We start from the raw sequence: 27,862 nt of genomic DNA on the forward strand, positions 1-27,862 counted from the left end.
ACACTTTGGAAACCCCTGATTTGTATGATATCCCTAAAGAGCATGACTAGTGCATTTTGATTACAATATAATATTCTTTGAGAACCATGTTCATCCTCTTATGGTCTGTTATTTTCATAATTGCTCAACCCATTACATTTTATTACATACATATCTCTCAGTAATTAGGGAGAAGCCTGTTCACACAATAATTTGGTATAATTATGTTGAAAAGGTTATGCACTGTACTTTAATATAATTGGACAAACTAAACACATTTTAGTGTTACTGAGTTTTTTCCAAAGGGTTTTCCTTCGCAAGATATGCAGTTATGACCAGAATTGTTCACTCCCTGGCCAAACTCAGCATGTTAGGGCATTTTTATTGGGATAAAGGGTATCATTTAGCTTGAAAAAACACAAAAAAGTAGCAGACAAAAGATAAAACATTGCATTCCGAAAATATTAATTATAAATAGTGTAAATAAATAATAAATGATAGTGTTTCCAAAAAGTGCTAGGATATGACAATCAATATATGTATGGAAAATTGGTAGAAACTTGGTCAAGAATTATTGGAATTGTGACGTTTCAACACTTTTTTCCCCTTACACTCAATATGAAGAAATATACATTCATATATTTGGTACAAATAAATCCAGTCCAATACTAGTATGTGTGATATGACACAGGGTAATCCAATGTCATCCAAGTAATGAATTAATAATATTTACTGCATCCCCGCACTATAAAGGAAATAAAAGTATGATTATGTTCGTCTGCATGACCTGCAAATGTCATGAGGACATCACAGTTCTCCGTGGGCACCGTTTTCATCCAAGACTTATGTGACATGACGTGTCTGCCAGCCTGCAGCAGCCTCTTTCCAAACAACTTATCTGTGTGGGTGAGAAGAGCAAAAACGGGGAGAAAAACAGTAAGACCTTTTTCACAAGGATACAGAGGGAGGAGCAATGTTATTTCTTCACATTTTGGGCAAACCCTGAATCATTCTGCTAACCACTTGACAGGACATATGTAAACACCAGGCCCTCTTTCATCACAAGATATGAATGGCAGACTTGACAAAATGATTAAAAAAAAATGTACTTAAAAGGAAAACTGCACTTAAAAAAAAAGGAAAAAAATCCCATCATCCACAATCTCTATGTGAGACGAGAAAAGTATTTCCCTTTCCTGTGAGTTCTAAATAGTAAAACATTTTAGTACCTGGCAGCTAACAATGCAGGTAATGGGGATAGGATGTATTCCGCCTATAAAGCCCTCTAGAAATCATACAAAAACCTGCAACAGTGTTTCATGAACATACTGTATGTAAGTGTGTATTGTATGTAATGTAGTGACAGGCATATGCATGATAACATGTAATATTTACAGTATTTTGGTCATTTTAAGCATTACCGTAACTTATTTCTTGGGGCATTGATATCAAAGAGCTAATTGCAATGAACACTACTTCCGATAACAACAACACAGAGAGAACTTCCTGTGTTTGCTACCACTAATGGCAGAGAAAGGTGATGGGTCAAATGCAGAGAATATGACACTCATTGGTACTTTAACTTTAACTTTGTAAGAGCCTTGGCATGTTATTATATATCACTTTTGCTAAAGGTTTCAAATAAGAACATAAAATAATGACTTACAATGTCCACTCTTACTGGGATGCCGACTGATAGGATGGTTGTATCTTTCAGCACAGGTGCTCTCTTTGAGCTGCTAATTTCATATTCGTCTATTAGTCGAGTTTATGATGTTTTCTGTGTTGTTTTCAAAGTAGACCAACTTCTCAGCTTGGTTCCACAACCTTCTACCATACATGATTTGTAAACCATAGTAGCAATAACTTATTCACTCAAAGGCAATACAGCAGCAAAGCAGCTCAAGTTACTTCTTCTTCTTCTTTTTCTTTATTTTATGGTGTGTAGCAACCAATGTTAAAGTTAAAGTCCCAACGGTAGTCACACACACGCTAGGTGAAGTTGTGGTGAAATTATCCTCTGCATTTGACCCATCCCCATGTTCACCCCCTGGGAGGTGAGGGGAGGCAGTGAGGAGCGCTCGGGAATCATTTGGTGATTTGACCCCCAATTCCAACCCTTGATGCTGAGTGGGAGGCAATGGGTCCCATTTTTATAGTCTTTGGTATGACTCGGCCGGGGTTTGAACTCACAACCTTCCAGTCTCAGGGCGGACACTCTAACCACAAGGCCACTGAGCAGGTCTTTTAGCAGGTTATTAGCTAATGTGTCATGACGCCAGAAAAGTAGTTCCTCTGTGTTAGCTCTTACAATAACAATGTCGCTGAAGCTTGGTTACTATGCAGGTCACGGCATGTAAAATGAGTGTTGTTGGAGGTTTTTGGATGTTTTTCAGAACGCTTTAAAGGTGGCATAAATTAATCCAAGAGTATCCCTGGACAAGTCGCCACCTCTTAAACCGTCATCCAGAAAATATATTTGAAGCCAGCTAAGCTAATGTTAAAAATTAAATTGTTAGTTAACTTTTCTAAAAAATAAAAAAAAAGCATTCACTAAAGTGAACATTATTGTTTTACACTGGATGTTTACATTGTCACTTTAAAGATACGCAACTATAAGGTTTTTAAAAAAATATATTTTCTGAAAACAGTGGATGTTCCTGCACAATTCTTTGCTCCTAAAAAAATATGTTTTTAGTATTAAATACAAACATGTTGTGTTTTTTACACAATATGGCATTTTTAGGTCTTTTTTTTGGACATACACTACAATAATATCGTACCGTGGCCTTAATACCGTGATAACATCGTACTGTGATAGTTTGATACCGTTAAATCCCTAATATTTATTGGTAACACTTTAGTATGGGGAACATATTCACCATTAATTAGTTGCTTATTAAAATGCAAATTAGTAACATATTGGTTCTTAATTAGTCATTATTAAGTAACTGAGTACTTATTAAGTACTTATTAATGTCTTATTCTGCATGGTCTTATTATACTACAAGTAAGCCATTAAGTGAAGTGAAGTGAAGTGAATTATATTTATATAGCGCTTTTCTCAAGTGACTCAAAGCGCTTTACATTGTGAAGTCCAATATCTAAGTTACATTTTTTTTTTTTTTAAACCAGTGTGGGTGGCACTGGGAGCAGTTGGGTAAAGTGTCTTGCCCAAGGACATAACGGCAGTGACTAGGATGGCGGAAGCGGGGATCGAACCTGCAACCCTGAAGTTGCTGGCATGGCCGCTCTACCAACCGAGCTATACCCCCCCATTAACTAAGAGTCTTCCCTAACCCTAATCCTAACCTTAACCCTATGTTAATAAGCAACTAATTAATGGTAAATATATACCCCATACTAAAGTGTTACCTATTCATTGACTCTTTAAAAAAATAAATTATCAAAAACATGACAGAGCGTATAGCCAGCTAACTTGTTGAAGCATTGGCGCATAGCACTGCTAGTCTGCGCCATACTGAAGCAGAATGAGTTTTACGTCAGCTAAGAATGTTGAAATAATATCAAAACGGCGCACATTTATTTATGAATATATGAAAAACCTGCAGATGATGTTTTGACGGCGAAGCAGCTGTGAGGAGATGCCGTAGAAGTCCACTGTCCAAGGTAAATACTGTACATTATTATTATTTCATAAAACTACTGTAGTTGTTAGCAGAACATTCTATAGTAGTACATTCTATTATACAATATTACTCATCTAAACGTTAGTTTTTATATTTCAAAGGCGTGTTACATGTTAAATTTGTACATTTTTGGGAGGTGACGGGCGAGCACAAATTACAATTGATTTCAATTAATTTCAATGAGAGGCACTGATTTGAGATTTTAGATTAAGAGCTCCTTCATAAAGCCAATTAGACTGGTGAGTTGAAGTACTACTGTACTGTTAACCGCCTCGTACCAGCACTTTTTCTCTATTTATAACGCACAGAAAAGGGAAAGACGTGTGTTCTTGTCTCACATAGGGATTGTGAATGATGGCCATCATATGATATGTTACATACAACGCAACATATCATACTAAAAAGTGATTTTCGGCGGATTTTGTAAGTCAAGTTGATTTCATTATAGAATTTATGATGAAATCCGATTATATATGATTCATTCTGGAATTAGATTAAATGGAAGACTGAATGTCATGTCTTTATCTTGTCTTCAACAATTTTTCGATGCCTCAACATTTCGTCGTACTTATATTGTATTTGTTATGTGGTTCCCATACTTTAATTCATTTGTGGCGGTCTGCTGTTAGACATGCTCACAATTAGGAATTCAACTTTATAAATATTTATACTTCCTTCTCGTCAATTTTTTTTTAATATGTCAAATTTATTGCCACAATGTTTTGACTTTACTGTCATAATAGGTTTTCCCAACCAGATTTTTCCAAAAGTTGAAAGTTTTTTATTTGTTTCGCTTGTCACCTAGAACATTACTTTACAAAAAAATAAAGTACATATATACAGTATATATATATATATATATATATATATATATATATATATATATATATATATATATATATATATATATATATATATATATATATGTATATATATATATATATTTTTTTTTTTTTTTTTTTTTTTTTTAATTATTTATTTATTTTACATTTTATAAAAATACATTTTCTATCTCATAACATTACCACTTTATTGGAGTAAAATTACAACTTTTTTGCTCATAAGATTACAAAAACATTTCTCTTAATAATAGAACTTGGTTCTCTTAATATTTTGATTTCATTCTCATAAAATTACCCCTTTCCCCCCACTTGCTATTTTTTAAATGTACAACTATTTCAACTTTTTTCATCATAAGATTATTTAATTCCCACAGAAGTTTGAAGTTTTTCTCGTAACATTATGACTCCAAGTCCGAGTCCATGGTTCTCGCCCGGAAAAGGGTGGAGTGCCATCTACGGGTTGGGGAGGAGATCTTGCCCCAAGTGGAGGAGTTCAAGTACCTCGGAGTCTTGTTCACGAGTGAGGGAAGAGTGGATCGTGAGATCGACAGGCGGATCGGTGCGGCGTCTTCAGTAATGCGGACGCTGTATCGATCCGTTGTGGTGAAGAAGGAGCTGAGCCGGAAGGCAAAGCTCTCAATTTACCGGTCGATCTACGCTCCCATCCTCACCTATGGTCATGAGCTTTGGGTTATGACCGAAAGGACAAGATCACGGGTACAAGCGGCCGAAATGAGTTTCCTCCGCCGGGTGGCGGGGCTCTCCCTTAGAGATAGGGTGAGAAGCTCTGCCATCCGGGAGGAGCTCAAAGTAAAGCCGCTGCTCCTCCACATCGAGAGGAGCCAGATGAGGTGGTTCGGGCATCTGGTCAGGATGCCACACGAACGCCTCCCTAGGGAGGTGTTTAGGGCACGTCCGACCGGTAGGAGGCCGCGGGGAAGACCCAGGACACGTTGGGAAGACTATGTCTCCCGGCTGGCCTGGGAACGCCTCGGGGTCCCACAGGAAGAGCTGGACGAAGTGGCTGGGGAGAGGGAAGTCTGGGCTTCCCTGCTTAGGCTGCTGCCCCCGCGACCCGACCTCGGATAAGCGGAAGAAGATGGATGGATGGATTATGACTTTTATAAAATAATATATTTTTTCTTTACTATTTAAAGATGTATCTCAAAATATTATGACTATATTGTTGTTAAATTGCAACTTTTTTGTAAGGTAACGTTTTTCTCTTAATATTATAATGTTTTTTGTTTTTTTAAACAACTTAAACATTTAATTGCTGGTATTTAAAAAAGCTGCAACACCAACAGCAATGCTGATTGTCATGCTATTTGACCGTCATCTTTTCCCCTGTTACCCAAAAAGCCTCCTTCACACAGATACCACTATACAACTGCAATTAGAGCCATTCAAAAGTTGAATAGAATACACAGAATGAAAATGTCTTGCCTATTTAACTGCACTGATCCAACTTCGGAAAGTTGCCCCTTATTCCATGTCAGAACGGTGACGACTAAGTTGTAAAAAAAAAAACAACAGCTTACATTAGACAAGACTCAAACTATTGAACCCATTCGCTCCATGTTACAAATAAATAAAGCTGAACTTTCACACACTGCATCAAGTCAGATTATCTGTTTGCCTTATCTGAAACACAAAACAGCCTGTGTAAAGAGAAGTAACAGTCAGTAAGTAAGTAAGTACATTTTATTTTTAAAGCGCTTTTCACAGATAAAATCACAAAGCGCTGTACAAAAACATAGGTGAAGTAAAAAAACAATTCAATTAAAACAACAGGGGCAACATCATAAAAAAAATACAAAGTGGTTTAATATTGATAGTTAAAAAGTGCATTTACTAAAAGCTTTACTAAAAAGAGAAGTTTTCAAATGTTTCTTATAAGTGTCAACACAGTCAAGATCACAGAGGGACTGGTGCAAATTGTTCCAGAGTCTGGGGGCTATAGCCTGGAATGCCAGGTCTCCACAGGGTTTTAAAACAAGTTTTTGGGTTCTTTAGAAGACCCTGGCCTGAAGACTGGAGGCTGCGCCCTGAAGAGTAGGGGCATAGCAAGTCAGTGATGTACTGAGGGGCCCCACCATGCAACGCACGGAATGTCAGGACTGGGGATGTCCGATAATGGCTTTTCTGCCGATATCCAATATTCCGATATTGTCCAAGTCTTAATTACCGATACCGATATATACAGTCGTGGAATTAACACATTATTATGCCTAATTTTGTTGTGATGCCCCGCTGGATGCATTAAACAATGTAACAAGGTTTTCCAAAATAAATCAACTCAAGTTATGGAAAAAAGTGCCAACATGACTTTCACAAAGTGCTTTTTTTAATTTTTAAACATGCCTAAAACAACAGCTACAAAAACAATGAAGACACAGCTTCAGTCCAGAGTATACTATAAACTGGGCTCAACCTGCCCTGTTCTTAACGTATTCGTATGAGTAACAAAAATGTGCAAATAAAAACAAGAAAGGCACAAAAATAAAAAACTGCTTCAGTCTAGACTAGTAGATAACACAGCCATCCTTTAGAGTGCATGGACATTAATAAAACTGCTTCAGTCTAGGCTAGTAGAAAACACAGCCATCCTTTAAAGTGCATGGGGAAAAAAGTCACAAAACATAAATAAAACAGCTTCACTCAGTCCAGCAACAAATGAAGCTCAAAGAGCGGGCTAATTCTTTTTCTCCTTGTCATCACGTGTGAGAGGTAGATTTTTCTGAATGAAAACAAGCATCTGCAAGGCGTTCTGGGTATTTGTTCTGTTGTGTTTATGTTGTGTTACGGTGCGGATGTTCTCCCGAAATGTGTTTGTCATTCTTGTTTGGTGTGGGTTCACAGTGTGACGCATATTTGTAACAGTATTAAAGTTGTTTATACGGCCACCCTCAGTGAGACCTGTATGGCTGTTGATCAAGTATGCTTGCATTCGCCAGTGCGTGTCAAGCCGTAAATAGTACGTGACTGGGCCAGTACGCAAAGGCTGCACCTTCAAGGATTAATTGGCGCTCTGTACATCTTCCTGCGTCCGTGTACACATCAGCGTTTTAAAAAGTCACAAATTTTACTTTTGGAAACCGATACCGATGATCTTGAAACCTATACCGATAATTTTCGATATTACTTTTTAAAGCATTTATCGGCCAATAATATCGGCGGTCCGATATTATCGGACATCCCTAGTCAGGGCTAACATTTTAAACTCAATGCGGAATTTAACTGGAAGCCAATGAAGACTGGATAAAACGGGGATAATATGGGCTGTTCTGGGTGCACCGGTCAAAAGTCTGGCAGCCGCATTTTGTACAGACTGACGTTTCTTTAGCGTTGACTTGTTGAAAGAAGTGAAAAGAGAATTGCGATAGTCAATACGAGACGAAATTAACGTGTGAATGATCATTTCGAGATCCAATTTTGACAACAAATTTCTCACTTAAGAAATATTTCTGAGATGATAAAAACAGTTTTTGGTCAGTTGACGGCAGTGACCCTCCAGACATTGACTGATCCAACACAACCCCACGGTTTCTGAGGCTGCTTTTAACAGATGCACCCAGAGCACCAAGGTAGTTCTTGATCAGGGGGATTTTTTTTATCGGGAACAATTATCAGAGTTTCCGTTTTGTTAGAATTTATCTGGAGGAAATGTGAGGACAACCAGTTTTTAATACAGGATACGCACTCCAAGAACTCAGATCAAAAGTGAAACTCTGAATCATTGAAGGAGCATAACAGTTGAATATCATCTGCATAGAAATGATAAGAAACATTTTTAAAACTACTGATCAACCTCCCAAGCGGCATCAGATAGAACAAAAACAAAACAGGCACCATAACAGAACCCTGGGCCACACCACATGACAGGTTGGACACATTAGACATTACATCATCAAAAGCAACATTAAAAGTTCTTCCATTTATATAAAACCACTGGAAAACCCCATCTCAGATTTGAGGCGAGTGTTGTATCTTTAAAGGAGTCATATTATGATATTTTTATCTACATTTAAAACACTTCCATGTGGTCTACATAACATGTAATGATAGTTATTTGGTCCAAATGTAGCATAGATTATGTTCTACTCGCCATCTTCATGAATTTTTGACTATCTCTTTAAAATGTGCCATTTTGCAGGCGGTCTTATTGACGTGCCTAAGTTCTCCTCCGTGTCAAGCCTCCATTGACTGTGTCGCCACCTCGTCATCCACGTTGTAGTTTTTAACGCTTCCATATCAAGTCTACTGGGGGATATAAGAAATTCTGCGTTCCATTAACCTCGGGAGTTGGAAGTTGGGAATGATGTCACCGCTAAATTACAAACGTCCCAGTTAGGAGGTTGGAAATCAAGAAAGCAACATCCATGAAAACTATTCTTGTGCTTGCCTTATCAAAATATTAACAACTAGGGTTGTGACTAGGGATGTCCGATAATGGCTTTTTGTCGATATCCGATATTCCGATATTGTCCAACTCTTTAATTACCGATACCGATATCAACCGATACCGATATCAACCGATATATACAGTCGTGGAATTAACACATTATTATGCCTAATTTGGATAACCAGGTATGGTGAAGATAAGGTACTTTAAAAAAAATAAAATAAAATAAAATGCGATAAATAAATTAAAAACATTTTCTTGAATAAAAAAGAAAGTAAAACAATATAAAAACAGTTACCGTATTTTTCGGAGTATAAGTCGCACCTGCCGAAAATGCATAAAAAAGAAGGAAAAAAACATATATAAGTTGCACTGGAGCCCGGCCAAACTATGAAAAAAACTGCGAATTATAGTACGAAAAATACGGTACATAGAAACTAATAATTAATGAAAATTAGTCAAATTAACTGTTAAAGGTTAGTACTATTAGTGGACCAGCAGCACGCACAATCATGTGTACTTACAGACTGTATCCCTTGCAGACTGTATCCCTTGCAGACTGTATTGATATATATTGATATATAATGTAGGAACCAGAATATTAATAACAGAAAGAAACAACCCTTTTGTGTGAATGAGTGTAAATGGAGGAAGGAGGTTTTTTGGGTTGGTGCACTAATTGTAAGTGTATCTTGTGTTTTTTATGTTGATTTAATAAAAAAATTAATAATAATAATATAAAAAAATTTAAAAAAACGATACCGATGAAAAAAAAACGATACCGATCATTTCCGATATTACATTTTAACGCATTTATCGGCCGATAATGTCGGCAGGCCGAAATTATCAGACATCTCTAGTTGTGACGATTTGTTTTAACAACAATTCCATTCGAATCACAATTTGATGCTGCCGATACGATTCAGGGACAATATTAGTTTATATAGAACCATACGATCTGAGACGATTCAGTGCGTTGAAATCAATTCAGTAACTTTTAGGCCAATAATTCAAGCAGTGTGACTGTGAAATAAATACTGGATACTGAACACTACAGGTTTAATTTTTTTATGGTAAATGGTACAAAACCCAAAACCAGTGAAGTTGGCACGTTATGTAAACTGTAAATAAAAACAGAATACATTGATTTGCAAATCTTTTTCAACCTATGTTTAACTGAGAAAACTGCAAAGACAAGATACTTAATGTTAGAACTGGAAAACTTTGTTATTTTTTGCAAATATTAGCTCATTTGGAATTTGATGCCTGCTACATGTTTCAAAAAAGCTGGCACAAGTGGCAAAAAGACTGATAAAGTTGAGGAATGCTCATCAAACACTTATTTGGAACATCTCACAGGTGAACAAGCTAATTGGGAACAGGTGGGTGTGATAATTGGTTATAAAAGCAGCTTCCATGAAATGCTCAGTTATTCACAAACAAGGATGGGGCGAGGGTCACCACTTTGTGAACAAATGCGTGAGCAAATTATCGAACAGTTCAAGAACAACATTTCTCAACGAGCTATTGCAAGGAATTTAGGGATTTCACCATTACGGTCCGTAATATCATCAAAAGGTTCAGAGAATCTGGAAAAATCACCGCACGTAAGCGATGATATTACGGATCTTCGATCAAAAGTGACATCAGTGTTTAAAGGATATTACCAAATGGGCTCAGGAACACTTCAGAAACCCACTGTCAGTAACTACAGTTTGTTGCTACATCTGTAAGTGCAAGTTAAAACTCTACTATGCAAAGCAACAGCCATTTATCAACAACACCCAGAAACGCCGCCGGCTTCGCTGGGCCCAAGCTCATCTAAGATGGACTGATGCAAAGTGGAAAAGTGTTCTGTGGTCTGACAAGTCCACATTTCAAATTGTTTTAGAAACTGTGGACGTCGTGTCCTCCGCAACAAAGAGGAAAAGAACCATCCGGACTGTTCTTGGCGCAAAGTTGAAAAGCTAGCATCTGTGATGGTATGGGGGTGTGTATTAGTGCCCAAGGCATGGGTAACTTACACATCTGTGAAGGCACCATTAATGCTAAAAGGTACATATAGGCTTTGGAGCAACATATGTTGCCATCCAAGCAACGTTATCATGGACGCCCCTACTTATTTCAGCAAGACAAAGCCAAGCCACGTGTTAAAACAGTGTGGCTTCGTAGTAAAAGAGTGCGGGTACTAGACTGGCCTGCCTGTAGTCCAGACCTGTCTCCCATTGAAAATGTGTGGCACATTATGAAGCCTAAAATACCACAACAGAGACCCCGGACTGTTGAACAACTTAAGCTGTACATCAAGCAAGAATGGGAAAGAACTTGAGAAGCTTAAAAAATGTGTCTCCTCAGTTCCCAATCGTTTATTGAGTGTTTTTAAAAGAAAAGGTGATGTAACACAGTGGTGAACATGCCCTTTCCCAACTACTTTGGCATGTGTTGAAGCCATGAAATTCTAAGTTAATTATTATTTGCAAAAAAAAAAATTAAGTTTATTAGTTCGAACATCAAATATCTTGTCTTTGTAGTGCATTCAACTGAATATGGGTTGAAAAGGATTTGCAAATCATTGTATTCCGTTTATATTTACATCTAACACAATTTCCCAACTCATATGGAAACGGGATTTGTATGTGTAATATTGGCTGCATTTCTCATGGTTATTTGTGTGCCATGTTGTTCCAGACCACAGCAAACGTTACCTAGCTTGCCAAAGATTGTAATAAATCTAAATAAAAGAAGACAGCCGTTTCCTTTAACTTGGGCACACACATCTATACCTTTGGCCATTAAAAGCCAGTCATTTCCAGGAGTTATCTCACCTTCTGAGTAGCCTCTGATTCACCAATGGTTTCTAATGTTGTAAAAATGTGTAGAATAAATATTATATTTCAAAATTTCTGTCAACGAATATTTGCTTCAGCCTGCGACACAGTCATTTTGATAGTAGGCTATTATAGCTAATATAGACACTTACGTCATGTGTTGCCTTCATTTTAAGACTTATATACGGCTTTTCATTTTTTGCGGCTACAGACACATTTGTTTCTCGTATTTTTGGTCCAATATGGCTCTTTCAGCGTTTTGGGTTGCCGACCCCTGTTCTAACAGGACCTCTTAGAACGCTTGTCCAGACAAAAAGACCAGAAGCAGTGATATTAGGCACAATCACTTCAGTAAATCCAAAATGACTCACAGTATGTTGTCATTTAAAAACAGGCATAAATAGCTGAAATGTATAATTTTTCATTTATTTAAGCCACATAACAAGAATGCCATGAAAAAAAATATCCAAAATGCATTGATTGCTGCTGAAAAGCATTAAGAAGAGAAATGGACTAGCAGCCCAAAGATTATTGCTATGAAAGTAATTGCTTCTGTACTTACAAAAGAGGTTTTCACAGCCCTATCTTGGTCCACGCTGCTCCTCCATTCTGAAGGTCTTTGTTAAACATTGCAAAAGGATGTATAGAAAAAGCATATTAAAGTTTTTAATCCTGAGAGGTACTCACAGATACTGAAATGTGACTGGCCGCACCACCGTGCCTCGGCTGAAATGCTGCAGGCAATGCGGCGGCACGACAACCATTCTAATGAGTCTTGTATTCATTGCTGAGGGCAACGCAATCCTGCAGCGGCAATCCCTAAATGCTTTCACAGTGCTGCAATTTATCAGCCTCAACGCTGTCTGAGTATATGTTTTTTTGTTCTTGACTCACCACACCAGACTACTCTGCCTGCCAATCATTGAAGGGCTTTTTATCCCAATATGAACTCTTGTTAATAACATACAACGATGAGATGTACAGTCGTGGTCAAAAGTTTACATACACTTGTAAAGAACATAATGTTAAGTTAAAGTACCAGTGAACGTCATGGCTGTATTGAGTTTTCAATATTTTCTACAACTCTTTTTTTTTTGTGATAGAGTGATTGGAGCACATACTTGTTTGTCACAAAAAACCTTCATGAAGTTTGGTTCTTTTATGAATTTATTATGAGTCTACTGAAAATGTGACCAAATCTGCTGGGTCAAAAGTATACTTACAGCAACATACATTATCAATTTTGGTGATGTAGAAAAGTTATAATCAAATCAAATTAGCTTCATGGCATGACCTCTAAACTTAATGTGAGTGATTATGATTAACGACACCTGTTGACTTCTCTGAGCCCATTTAAATAGGGCTCGTGTGATGCAGTCATTAGACTCGGTTACAAACGCAACAATGGGAAAGTCAAAGGAACTCAGCACAGATCTGAAAAAACTAATCATTGACTTGACCAAATCAGGAAAGTCACTTGGAGCCATTTCAAAGCAGCTTAAGGTCTCAAGAGCAACTGTGCAGACAATTGTTCGTAAGTATAAGTGCATGGCACAGTTTTGTCACTGCCACGATCAGGAAGAAAACGCAAGCTATCACCTGCTGATGAGAAAATTGGTCAGGATGATCAAGAGTCAACCGAGAACCACCAAAAAGCAGGTCTGCAATGAATTGGAAGCTGCTAGAACACAGGTGTCAGTGTCCACAGTCAAGCGTGTTTTGCATTACCTTGGACTGACAGGCTATCATGCAAGAAGGAAGCCCTTGCTCCAGAAGCGACACCTTAAGGCTCGTCTAAAGTTTGCTGCTGATCACATGGACAAAGATAAAACCTTCTGGAGAAAAGTTCTGTGGTCAGATGAAATAAAAATGTTGCTGTTTGGTCACAATACCCAGCAATATGTTTGGAGGAGAAAAGGTGAGGCCTTTAATCCCAGGAACACCAGGCCTACCGTCAAGCATGGTGTTGATAGTATTATGCTCTGGGCCTGTTTTGCTGCCAGTGCAACTGGTGCTTTACAGAGAGTAAATGGAACAATGAAAAAGGAGGATTACCTCCAAATTCTTCAGGACAACCTAAAATCATCAGCACTGAGGTTGGGTCTTAGGCGCAGTTGGGTGTTCCAACAGGACAATGACTCCAAACACACGTCAAAAGTGGTAAAGGAATGGCTAAATCAGGCTAGGATTAAGGTTTTAGAACGGCCTTCCCAAAGTCCTGACTTAAACATGTGGACAATGCTGAAGAAACAAGTCCATGTCAGAAAACCAACAAATTTAGCTGAACTGCACCAATTTTGTCAAGAGGAGTGGTCAAAAATTCAACCAGAAGCTTGTGGATGGCTACCAAAAGCGCCTTATTGCAGTGAAACTTGCCAAGGGACATGTAACCAAATATTAACATTGCTGTATGTATACTTTTGACCCAGCAGATTTGGTCACATTTTCAGTAGACCCATAATAAATTCATAAAAGAACCAAACTTCATGGATGTTTTTTGTGACCAACAAGTATGTGATCCAATCACTCTCTCACAAAAAAATAAGAGTTGTAGAAATTATTGGAAACTCAAGACCTTTCTGTGTGGAGTTTGCATGTTCTCCCCGTGACTGCGTGGGTTCCCTCCGGGTACTTCGGCTTCCTCCCACCTCCAAAGACATGCACCTGGGGATAGGTTGATTGGCAACACTACATTGGCCCTCGTGTGTGAATGTGAGTGTGAATGTTGTCTGTCTATCTGTGTTGGCCCTGTGATGAGGTGACGACTTGTCCAGGGTGTACCCGCCTTCCGCCCGATAGTAGCTGAGATAGGCTCCAGCACCCCCCGCGACCCCGAAGGGAATAAGCGGTAGAAAATGGATGGATGGATGAAAGACAGCCATGAAATTATGTTCTTTGCAAGTGTGTGGTCTTTTGACCATGACTGTATGGCTCTTTGAAGGGAGACAAATCTTGAGGAGCCGTTTCTTTCAAAAAGACTAAAAATATGTACAATGTATGGTTTTGTCTTGAAAATTAATACAAATATAAATGGCCCCCACTTTTTTAAATTTTTCAGAGTGCGGCTCTCAGTTTAAAAAGTTGGACACCCCTGGTTTAAACTTTTAAGTATTGTACTTATTACACACCAGCTGATTGATTGGAACATGCATCTTATTTGTAGTTTTCATTATCAAACTTGGAGGTCTAAATTTCCATGTAAAATTGCTAATGCTAACCAGTACCATCCATCCATCCATCCATTTTCTACCGCTTGTCCCTTTCGTGGTTGCATGCCTGTGGCAAATCCAAAAGAAATTAGCATTGAGCTAGCACATTTTGAACAGTGAAGCCTTACTGTACTTTGGAGTGCTTTCTTTTTGCTTTGTTGCCTTTGAAAATTGTAACAGTACTTAGAGGCAGTTCGGGTGCTTGACTGCTTGTATCCCAGCCAAGTGCTTGAGCCGACCCGAGTCTGCAACTGGTATCAAAAGATGGTACCGTTTGAATTTGTACCAAGTAGTACCAACAGACTTTGGTCGGTACCATATAATAGTACCGAATTCGGTACACAGGGTTTTCTCTTAATGGAATTGATCACCCCGCCACAGCATTTTCATTACCGCCACACCTTGAAATAAGGTTTTGTTTTGTTTTTGCTTGAAAAACTCATTTAAGTAAAATATTGTACTGTAGCTCCCAAAATAAAGCACACAATGTCCGACACTATTTTTAACTTTTATTACCAATCTTATGATATAACTCGATGGCGTGGCGCTGTTGGGAGAGTGGCCGTGCCAGCAACCTGAGGGTTCCTGGTTCGATCCCCACCTACTACCAACTTCGTCACGTCCGCTGTGTCCTTGAGCAAGACACTTCACCCTTGCTCCTGATGGGTCGTGGCTAGGGCCTTGCATGGCAGCTCCTGCCATCAGTGTGTGAATGTGTGGGTGAATGGGTGAATGTGGAAATAGTGTCAAAGCGCTTTGAGTACCTTGAAGGTAGAAAAGCGCTATACAAGTATAACCCATTTACCATTTACGTCATTGTTACCATGCTCATGACCACGCTCTCACCACCTCAGGTATCTTGGCAGTCGAGGGGAAACCCTGGATTTACTTGTATTCATGTTAGCATTTAAGCTGAATAGCGCTGGCGGCTTTTCCAGGAAATGAGCAGTATCACTGTGTTTAAGTACGGTAATCACTCACGGTTTTACATGTTTTAATGTGTTAGAATTTTGCAACTTTGTTGTCTTTGTCCCCTGCTGACCTCACTCTGCATTATGAAAAACCTCCCTGACTTTTCTGGCTTATTTGATGTCATTATGGCTGTTCACAAGAACAATACAGTTATTAATCAGTTACATTTTTGTTCTTATAATATTTCCACTTAATACCCAGTATTCTTTTATTTAATTCTTGTAATTCAATGATTTTATTCTTGTGGTATTTTTTTTTCTTGAGTGCTGCACAGATTGCAGCTTGGGGCTTTTTTTTTTTTTTACGGTTGAATGGTTGAAGATGTTTCCCCCTTAATCCACAAGGCTTCCTCATTTCTGTCTCAAAGAAAACCTAGACTTCACTGTCAGTTGGGGGTTTCACCTAAAGCAGGGACGGCCAATTATTTTAAAAGGGCCACATGAGAAACAGAAAATATTGTGGCGCGCCGGGCCAAGAGGCTGACCTAAATCATGCTTCATATCAATTATATCTCTTGACAAAAGCAAAAAAAAAGTCATCGTTTTTAATCGATGCGACTGGTAAGAGTAATTGTGATGATTAAGAGATGGAAAATAATCCCAACAGAATGATTCAATCTTAAACTAAATGCTAGGCATGTAAAGATGACCGGCATTAATGATAAACTGCGGTAAAATTACCGACAGTTAATATTAACCTTTTAAAGGCCTACTGAAATCCACTACTACCGACCACGCAGTCTGATAGTTTATATATCAATGATGAAATATTAACATTGCAACATATGCCAATACGGCCGGGTTAGCTTACTAAAGTGCAATTTTAAATTTTGCGCGAAATATCCTGCTGAAAACCTCTCGGTATGATGACGTCTGCGCGTGACGTCACGGATTGTAGAGGACATTTTGGGACAGCATGGTGGCCAGCGATTAAGTCGTCTGTTTTCATCGCAAAATTCCACAGTATTCTGGACATCTGTGTTGGTGAATCTTTTGCAATTTGTTCAATGAACAATGGAGACAGCAAAGAAGAAAGCTGTAGGTGGGAAGCGGTGTATTGCGGCCGGCTGCAGCAACACAAACACGGCCGGTGTTTCATTGTTTACATTCCCGAAAGATGACAGTCAAGCTTTAACATTGGCCTGTGGAGAACTGGGACAACAGAGACTCTTACCAGGAGGACTTTGAGTTGGATGCGCAGACACGGTACCGTGAGTACGCATGCAGCTGCGGCTTCCAAACATTTGATCGCTTGCCCGTATGTGCGTGCCGCTATGTGCATGTCACGTACGTAACTTTGGGGAACTATATGTGCTGTATGAACTTTGGGGAGGTGAACGGTACTTTGAGCTGTGGGATTGAGTGTGTTGTGCAGGTGTTTGAGTTGTATTGGCGGGTTATATGGACGGGAGGGGGGAGGCGTTTGTTATGCGGGATTAATTTGTGGCATATTAAATATATGCCTGGTTGTGTTGTGGCTAATAGAGTATATATATATATATATGTCTTGTGTTTATTTACTGTTTTAGTCATTCCCAGCTGAATATCAGGTCCCACCCGCCTCTCACAGCATCTTCCCTATCTGAATCGCTCCCACTGCCCTCTAGTCCTTCACTCTCACTTTCCTCATCCACGAATCTTTCATCCTCGCTCAAATTAATGGGGAAATCGTCGCTTTCTCGGTCCGAATCGCTCTCGCTGCTGGTGGCCATCATTGTAAACAATGTGCAGATGTGAGGAGCTCCACAACCTGTGACGTCACGCTACTCGTCTGCTACTTCCGGTACAGGCAAGGCTTTTTTATCAGCGACCAAAAGTTGTGAACTTTATCGTCGATGTTCTCTACTAAATCCTTTCAGCAAAAATATGGCAATATCGCGAAATGATCAAGTATGACACATAGAATGGACCTGCTATCCCCGTTTAAATAAGAAAATCGCATTTCAGTAGGCCTTTAAATGTTAATTATTGTAAAAGCGTGATTGAAACGGTACAATACTGCTTATTTACTGGAGATGCTTACTTCAAACATTTAAATTAAGGGTGCAGGATAATTATTAGGAATTAAGACATATTAGGAATTTTGACATCACACAGAGACAGCTATAACATAAAAAAAAGATCAGATACATTTAAAAAAAATGCTCCATTGAGGCGAGATTACCCATATTGTGCTGGAGGTGGTTCAGGGTGAATAAATCAAGCGCTCCTACCTGACAGGCAGTCCTAACTTCCCTTAAACTCACCAAACCTTGCGGTGTAAACAAACATGGCCGGATCCAAGTGTCACATTTACCTTTGTTTGAGTTTTTCTTACCGCCACTTAAATCTACATTTAAAAAAATATTGATATAAAAAGGTTACTGTTGTTGGTTTTGAATAGCAGGATGTTATCAGTTTGGAAAAAAAATAACATGCGTCTCTAACCCCGAGACTGGAAGGTCGTGAGTTCAAACCAAAGACTATAAAAATGGGACCCATTGCCTCCCTGCTTGGCACTCAGCATCAAGAGTTGGAATTGGGAGTTAAATCACCAAAATAATTCCCGAGCGCGGCCACCGCTGTTGCTCACTGCTCCCCTCACCTCCCAGGGGGTGAACATGGGGATGGGTCAAATGCAGAGGATAATTTCACCACACCTAGTGTGTGTGTGACTATCGTTGGGACTTTAACTTTAACTTACCATATTTTCTGGACTATAAGCCGCTACTTTTTTCCCAAGCTTTGAACCCTGCAGTTTATACAAAGGTGTGGTTAATCTATGTTTTTTTCTTCGCTAATGGTGTATACAACAAACTTACATAGTAACACCAACACAGAGATTGAAAAGGTGTCTTATTGTGTGTGCTATTGCACCTTCTTTTGGACAAGTTTGCTCACTGCAGGTGCTGCGGGTTGAAAGTCTACAGTATTTCCTTCTGTTTCGAGCCTTGAACTAGAAGTACAAGTGCCGTTCTAAGTGCCGTTCTGTCTGCTGGTCGTCAATAGCGTTTCTACTCGTATGGTTTCTTCATTCATCGCTCTAATCAATGTTTGTAAGTTTTAAAATGTATGTAAAAAAATTATACTTACTAAACCGTTCCATGTGTGATGCTTGTGGGGGTGTTTTCATGCATATTTGTACACGCTATCGTAATGCAATCAAGCTAGCGTCGTTAGCATTAGTTAATTTGCTAACAGGTTTACAAGTGTCTGCGTTAGTATTATTAACTTACGATGGCATTATTTTTGTATTGTCTCCGTTTCACTAATTCCTCAGTAAATTCACTAGAACGTTGCTGTGGAGTTATTGAGTCTGTTTAGCTGATTGGAGAGCTAGCTTCCGCAGCTAGTGGGTCCATGAAGACAACAAGGTTTCTGTGTAAATAACTCATTTCACAATGTATATATCTGCGGCTTATAGTCTAGTGTGGCTATTATATGGAAAAATATTAGTTTCTTCTACAATTTAGTGAGAGCGGCTTATATCTCGGTGTGCTGTATAGTCCGGAAAATACAGTAAATAACAATAATACAGCTTTTAGGAAACCAAACCATATTTAGGTTTTCTTTTGCCAAGGAAAGTATATTGCTTGTCTGGTTTTCATACCAAATAGAGATGTCCGATAATGGCTTTTTTGCCGATATCCGATATTCGGATATTGTCTAACTCTTAATTACCGATACCGATATCAACCGATACCGATATATACAGTCGTGGAATTAACACATTATTATGCCTAATTTTGTTGTGATGCCCCGCTGGATGCATTAAACAATGTAACAAGGTTTTCCAAAATAAATCTACTCAAGTTATGGAAAAAAATGCGAACATGGCAATGCCATATTTATTATTGAAGTCACAAAGTGCTTTTTTTTTTTAACATGCCTCAAAACAGCAGCTTGGAATTTGGGACATGCTCTCCCTGGGAGAGCATGAGGAGGTTGAGGTGGGCGGGGTTGAGGTGGGGGGTGTAGGGGTAGCGGGGGGTGTATATTGTAGTGTCCCGGAAGAGTTATTGCTGCAAGGGGTTCTGGGTATTTGTTCTGTTGTGTTTATGTTGTGTTACGGTGCGGATGTTCTCCCGAAATGTGTTTGTCATTCTTGTTTGGTGTGGGTTCACAGTGTGGCGCATATTTGTAACAGTGTTAAAGTTGTTTATACGGCCACCCTCAGTGTGACCTGTATGGCCATTGACCAAGTATGGCTTGCGTTCTCTTGTGTGTGTGCATAGCCGTAGATATCATGTGACTGGGCCAGCACGCAAAGGCAGTGCTTTCAAGGTTTATTGGCGCTCTGTACTTCTCCCTTCGTCCGTGTACACAGCAGCGTTTTAAAAAGTCATACATTTTACATTTCGAAACTGATACCGATAATTTTGAAACCAATACCGATAATTTCCGATATTACACTTTAAAGCATTTATCGGCCGATAATATCGTCAGTCCGATATTATCGGACATCTCTAATACTAAATGTTAAAAAATGTATCCTTCCACAATCACGGCACCTTTGATAACCTGAGGAAGTGCTGAAATGTGTTGAACTAAGGAGGAAGCAAAACAAGGGACTGATCACACTTGTTTGTATGAGGGTAGGCGTGTGAATGTGTTCCAACCTTAAACTTGCATATGTTATGCAAGTTCACTCCTCCAACTCTAAACCCTCTCACCTCTCACTTCCAAAATAATTAAACCCCTATGATTGCTGTAATGAGCTGTGTACCGCTAGAAAAGATGGAGTCTCTCACTTCGGAACTCATTGGTGGGCCGTAGTTTGCCCGCCCCTGCTCTACAGATATCGTCTGTATTACTCCCAGCGAGAGACAAAAAGAAGGAAATTGTTGGGTGAAATCTGCCAAGCGTCATCATCGGCGTGTTTCGCTCTGATCTGAGTTGCTCTCAGGGTCATTTCTGTGTGCTGTGTGATGTGTTCGTGTCGCTTCAGGTACGCCAAGAGCCTGAGAAGGAAAGTATTATATTAATAGGTTGAAGCCAGCTATGAAACTGTAAAATTAAGGTCACAGACTCCAGAAATCCTTGCCTGCTGAGTGAGTCGGCTTGATAAGTATTTTGTATGCGAAACTGCAGCAATTTGCTTCCATATTCCACAATGATAGAGTTTATATATTTATTTGTGCTTGGTTTGAAAGAATACTAACACAATTATTTTGGGATTCATACCTAATAAGAATGGGACCTATTACTAGAGATGTCCGATAATGGCTTTTTTGCCGATATCCGATATTCCGATATTGTCCAACTCTTAATTACCGATTCTGATATCAACCGATACCGATATATACAGTCGTGGAATTAACACATTATTATGCCTAATTTTGTTGTGATGCCCCGCTGGATGCATTAAACAATGTAACAAGGTTTTCCAAAATAAATCAACTCAAGTTATGGAAAAAAATGCCAACATGGCACTGCCATATTTATTATTGAAGTCACAAAGTGCATTATTTTTTTTAACATGCCTCAAAACAGCAGCTTGGAATTTGGGACATGCTCTCCCTGAGCATGATTGTGATGGGGGGTGTATATTGTAGCTTCCTGGAAGAGTTAGTGCTGCAAGGGATTCTGGGTATTTGTTTTGTTGTGTTTATGTTGTGTTATGGTAAATAATGATAAATGGGTTATACTTGTATAGCGCTTTTCTACCTTCAAGGTACTCAAAGCGCTTTGACAGTATTTCCACATTCATCCATTCACACACACATTCACACACTGATGGCGGGAGCTGCCATGCAAGGCGCTAACCAGCAGCCATCAGGAGCAAAGGGTGAAGTGTCTTGCCCAAGGACACAACGGACGTGACTAGGATGGTAGAAGGTGGGGATTGAACCCCAGTAACCAGCAACCCTCCGATTACTGACACGGCCACTCTACCAACTTCGCCACGCCGTCCCTGCGGATGTTCTCCCGAAATGTGTTTGTCATTCTTGTTTGGTGTGGGTTCACAGTGTGGCGCATATTTGCAACAGTGTTAAAGTTGTTTATACGGCCACCCTCAGTGTGACCTGTATGGCTGTTTACCAAGTATGCTTGCATTCACTTGTGTGTGTGAAAAGCCGTAGATATAATGTGTCTGGGCCGGCACGCAACGGCAGTGCCTTGAAGGTTTATTGTCGCTCTGTACTTCTCCCTACGTCCGTGTACACAGCGGTGTTTTAAAAAGTCATACATTTTACTTTTTGAAACCTAAACCGATAATTTTGAAACCGCCTGCTTGGCACTCAGCATCAGGGGTTGGAATTGGGGGTTAAATCACCAAAATGATTACCGAGCGCGGCCATTGTTGCTGCTCACTGCTCCCCTCACCTCCCAGGGGGTGGAACAAGGGGATGGGTCAAATGCAGAGGGTAATTTCACCACACCTAGTGTGTGTGACTATCAGTGGTACTTTAACTTTAACTTTAACTTTAACTCTTTTACAATCTATACAATTACAACGAACATTAGACATACCCAAGATCAGATCACAGTCATAAAGGATGAACAAGGCAAATAGAGATGGGCAATATGGCCTAAACTCTGTATTGTGACATATATTGCAACCTCCTGCGATAACGATATCCAAATGATAATAAAAAGCATTTCAAAAGTCGAATTTTGCTGATGACGTATATTGTAACATATTGCATCATTTCCGTTTGTATTATTTTCTCAAAACTATTATTAATCTACTAGTTAATTAGCTGGTAATAGTTGCTTACTTTCTGCCGTAACATGTTTACATCTACACTATTGTTAAAATGTAATAAGCACTTATTCTCCTGTGGTTTCAATACTTTACATACGTTTTGGGAAATACATTTGGGTATCGATCCAATACAAAATTAGTTACAGGGGCAGAATTAGTCATACTAATGTTGATACTGATAGATCATTGAATGATTCCCATTTTAATTGCAATTCTAATCTAACAAAAACACATGATGGTGGTGTAACAATATCAGATAAATAATTAAAATATTTCCTATTGTTGGCTTAGATGTTTTAATCTTTTGGTTTTTGCCCTTAAAGGCCTCCTGTTTCCAGGGACTTACTGACAAGTGGCCTGGCTCCCCTAAGCTAATAATGACCACTTCCATCATTACAGCAAATAAACTGCATTCTTAGTACTTTACCAAAAAATGATCACGTACTTTTTCACTGGAGGACGAGACTAAACATGTTTCATACCGAGCGCAAGCCAGGAGCAGGCACGCTAATAACTAATAAGATAACAAGATATGACATCAAAAGTAAGCAGTTATTTACATGAAATTAAGTAGATCACATTGGATTAAACTTGTCAAATTTGTTTTCATTCAGAGCCACATGCGGTTGCAGGGCCGCATGTAAAAGTGAATAATATATGAATATAAATGTGTATGTATGAATACATGTACAGTATATAATTGCCAATGCATATGAATATTTTATTTTTTTGTATGCTGTAGAATAAAATCTTTAGATTTTACTGCAAAAAACACAATTTTACCGGAAAACTTCCAGTGTTTTTTACAGCAGGTTGTTACGGTAAATGGAATGGAAAAACAGTGCCAGGTAAATTTCATGCAGCTGAGCTGCCAGGTTGTTTTTTTTAACCGTAAAATCCATGGTTATTGTTTTTATCAGTGGAAAAAAACGGTACCAAAGTTGTTTTTACGGTAAAATAAAAAAACTGGCAGCTGAGTCGCCAGAATTTTACTATAAAATCTATTGTCATTTTTACAGTGTACAATTTGATGGATAACATGCTTTGAAATCATACTCTGTCATAAATCATAAATAGCATATATTCAAGTATTTATTTTTATTTTGATATAGAATGTATAATAATATATAATAATGTTTTTTGGAATGTATGTATGTATAATATTTGTTGCATTATTAGATAATATTAAAGGTCAAAATATATGCAATTGCATGCAGTACACATATTTTTTTAATGGCAAAATCGAAAAAACAAATACATTTAGTAGGAAAAGATAAAGTACTTTATTAACGCATATTATTTTCAGGCTTTTGCAACATTTGGGGGGGGGGGGATGTCTTTACAAAACGTTAAGGTCTTCTTAACCTGTCCCACACATGTTTTTGCTTTATACAAGTATATTGTTCTTTCTCTCTCTCTGTGTGCAAAAAATAAATAAATAATAAGACATTTTAAAAAGCCCCCGGGCCTTGAGTTTGACACATGTGGTATAGAGAGAGGATAACCACGATAATATGACAACAACTGTTCGCATGTCAGGATTGGCACAGTTAGTACACGGCACATAAGAAGAGGGCGGATCGATCCATAGATTGGTGGTGTCGATACCAAGGGTAGTATCAATATATGATCGCTACTAGTGTGATTAGGTGGATATTTTTGTATTCTCAAAATAATATTTTGTTGTTTTTGGTAATGTTTACAAATGCAGTGAATAACTCCCTGGACACAGGAGGACTTTGATGGCAAAAACCAAAGGATTTAAATGAATAGTAGATAGTAGATAGTGAATCCCTTAAGGGTGACAGACAGCTGGGCAGCGCTTAGATAGCAGCGACCTGCCCCCATAGCCCCCACTCCCTCCCCTCTGTTGCATGTCTCGTGAATTTTTTATAACTTGTTTATGTGTGCTATGGCTATTTAGTTTTTTTTTTGCTGGTCTCAACCTGGACCCTGTCGCCGGGAGTCCAGCCTTAGACTGAATTAATTTTTTTTACTCACAATAAAGACAAATGACAGTTTTAGTTGTAGTTATTTTGTAACATTGACTTTGTTCTTCTCAAACAATTGTATGTAATAAATAAGGAACGATTTTCAATGGTTTTGATATTGTTAAACTGCCAATAGTGCTCACCATAAATAAAGTGAACAATTTAAAGTTAATAAAAGTTGATTGGTATGTGAGGGTATTGGTATCAGCCGATCCCACTCATTGTGGATGATCAGCATAAAACACTGCTCAGAACATCCCTAATGGTAACATGTATTTATCATTTTTAAAGATACTGTCTGGACATAAAGATGCTTTGAAAAATACAAAGTATCTTGTTCAGATAAAACTGTTGCTGAGGTAGCATCTACTGCAATGTTTCTCAAAAAGATTTCACCACATACCACCTTAAAGGCCTACTGAATTGCGATTTTCTTATTTAAACGGGGATAGCAGGTCCATTCTATGTGTCATACTTGATCATTTCGCGATATTGCCATATTTTTGCTGAAAGGATTTAGTAGAGAACATTGACGATACAGTTCGCAACTTTTGGTCGCTGATAAAAAAGCCTTGCCTGTACCGGAAGTAGCAGACGAGTAGCGTGACGTCACAGGTTGTGGAGTTCCTCACAGCTGCACATTGTTTACAATCATGGCCACCAGCAGCGAGAGCGATTCGGACCGAGAAAGCGACGATTTCCCCATTAATTTGAGCGAGGATGAAAGATTTGTGGATGAGGAAAGTGAGAGTGAAGGACTAGAGGGCAGTGGGAGCGATTCAGATAGGGAAGATGCTGTGAGAGGCGGGTGGGACCTGATATTCAGCTGGGAATGACTAAAACAGTAAATAAACACAAGACATATATATATACTCTATTAGCCACAACACAACCAGGCTTATATTTAATATGCCACAAATTAATACCGCATAACAAACACCTCCCCCCTCCCGTCCATATAACCCGCCAATACAACTCAAACACCTGCACAACACACTCAATCCCACAGCCCAAAGTACCGTTCACCTCCCCAAAGTTCATACAGCACATATATTTCCCCAAAGTCCCCAAAGTTACGTACGTGACATGCACATAGCGGCACGCACGTTCGGGCAAGCGATCAAATGTTTGGAAGCCGCAGCTGCATGCGTACTCACGGTACCGCGTCTGCGCATCCAACTCAAAGTCCTCCTGGTAAGAGTCTCTGTTGTCCTAGTTCTCCACAGGCCAATGGTAAAGCTTGACTGTCATCTTTCGGGAATGTAAACAATGAAACACCGGCCGTGTTTGTGTTGCTGCAGCCGGCCGCAATACACCGCTTCCCACCTACAGCTTTCTTCTTTGCTGTCTCCATTGTTCATTGAACAAATTGCAAAAGATTCACCAACACAGATGTCCAGAATACTGTGGAATTTTGCGATGAAAACAGACGACTTAATAGCTGGCCACCATGCTGTTCCAAAATGTCCTCTACAATCCGTGACGTCACGTGCCGGCGTCATCATACCGAAACGTTTTCAGCAGGGAATCCAGCCTTAGACGCGCAAAATTTAAAATTGCACTTTAGTAAGCTAATCCGGCCGTATTGGCATGTGTTGCAATGTTAAGATTTCATCATTGATATATAAACTATCAGACTGCGTGGTCGGTAGTAGTGGGTTTCAGTAGGCCTTTAAAACTACCACCATATTGACCAACATTAAGAATACAGTAGCGTAGTAGTATTCATTAAACAAGGCAGTTTTTTTTAAACAATTATATTTCATATTTATGGCCACTGTAACATTACAGGTACACAGTTTGAACTGTAAAACGGTGTTTAAATATAGGAAAATAAAACACTGTACTTGAATCAAGTGATTATTTGGTGTACACTACTACAGTAGATGAAGCCCGCATACCAGAGTTTGAGAATCACTGATCTACTGTATACAAATGCTTAAAAAGCTTTCATTGTTGCCTAGCTTACGCTTCCTTCTCTCTTTTGTGGAATTGGGGGTTAAATCACCATAAATGATTCCCGGGCGCGGCCAACGCTGCTGCCCACTGCTCCCCTCACCTGCCAAGGGTGATGGGTCAAATGCAGAGAATAATTTCGCCACACCTAGTGTGTGTGTGACAATCATTGGTACTTTAACTTTTTAATCAGGCTAATCCTTTGGCTGCCAGCTGTACATTTACAAACCTCGAACAAGTAAATAATCAACGGTATGGTTGTCTCAGTTTTCTCAATAGGAGCAGCTCAATAAGATGCTCCTGTTGTCTATAACAGCTTAAACTATGTAAGTGCCCTCCTTGACAACACATACATCAAAATATATGAACTAGTGTTGTGCAGTTCAGGAAAACAGCATCCACAAATCATCTTACCCAATAAACTGTCAAACAGTAGTAAATCATAATCCCGCCATACACAGAATACATCCATCGTCCCGACTCTTAATAAAAAATCTAAAAGGGCAACAACTGCACTAATGTAGTTCTTCTCAACATCTAAATATAGCATTCAGGCTTTTCGGGGAAAACAACATGCTATCTCTGAGGCTGGAATACCAAGTTTACTGCACAGGATGGAGATGCAGAAATCCAACCTGAAAAAAGAACTCTTGAAAATGTGCCTGGAACAGGAGGCGAGCAAAAACAGACTTGCAAACTGAAAAATGTGGTCCATGATAACAAACAAGCAAACATTCATTTATGTATAACAATAGTCAGACAGACACCAACATGCATCAATAATGAAGCCAAATAGACCAATAGAGCTAGCATCAGTCAACAATTGGAGAAAGGATAGTGGGTATAAATGAAATGAAATGTCCCTTATGGAATATAGGCATCAGTAAGGAGAAGCTCCCAAAATATTCCTAATGAGAATCGTCCCCTCGAAAGGATAAGCCAACATTGCTTCCCTTTCAGATGTGCACAACATAGAAAAAGATACACAAACGCATTCAACTGTGTGCACTCAGTGGGATACAATGCAGTGAGTCATCAAATGAAACCAACCGGGCGACCGAAATGTCTAAAGTAAATGTTGTATTCTCAGAGATGATGCAGAAGAAACTTAGAAATGAGAACTCTTAATTTGTAGCAGGTGTTTGAGAAAAACATCCATGCTACATAATCGTTCTGTCACACTGGCAATTGGCAATACATCAATCGTTCACTTTCATAAAATCTATGTTTCTTTATGAGTTTCATCACTTTGCCTGGCTTCTTTATTGCTTTCTGTATTTCCTCGCTGCGCTTTTTTTCAGTCAGGATTTCTCTGGGGTTATTTGAAAATACACCTGTTTGGG

The 27,862-nt window shown here is 39.0% G+C and overlaps 1 protein-coding gene across 1 annotated transcript in view; it reads right to left on the bottom strand.

Moving 5' to 3' along the window:
• ano8b (anoctamin 8b) overlaps nucleotides 1–27,862 on the bottom strand; it is a 136,478-nt gene that overhangs the window by 60,376 nt on the left and 48,240 nt on the right. The window contains exon 2 of the mRNA XM_061975852.2: nucleotides 767–877. Coding sequence (XP_061831836.1) covers nucleotides 767–877 — 111 coding nt within the window. The remainder of the gene's footprint in view (nucleotides 1–766; nucleotides 878–27,862) is intronic.

Source organism: Nerophis lumbriciformis, linkage group LG14 (genome assembly GCF_033978685.3).
Source record: "Nerophis lumbriciformis linkage group LG14, RoL_Nlum_v2.1, whole genome shotgun sequence".
NCBI classification, from domain to species: domain Eukaryota; kingdom Metazoa; phylum Chordata; class Actinopteri; order Syngnathiformes; family Syngnathidae; genus Nerophis; species Nerophis lumbriciformis.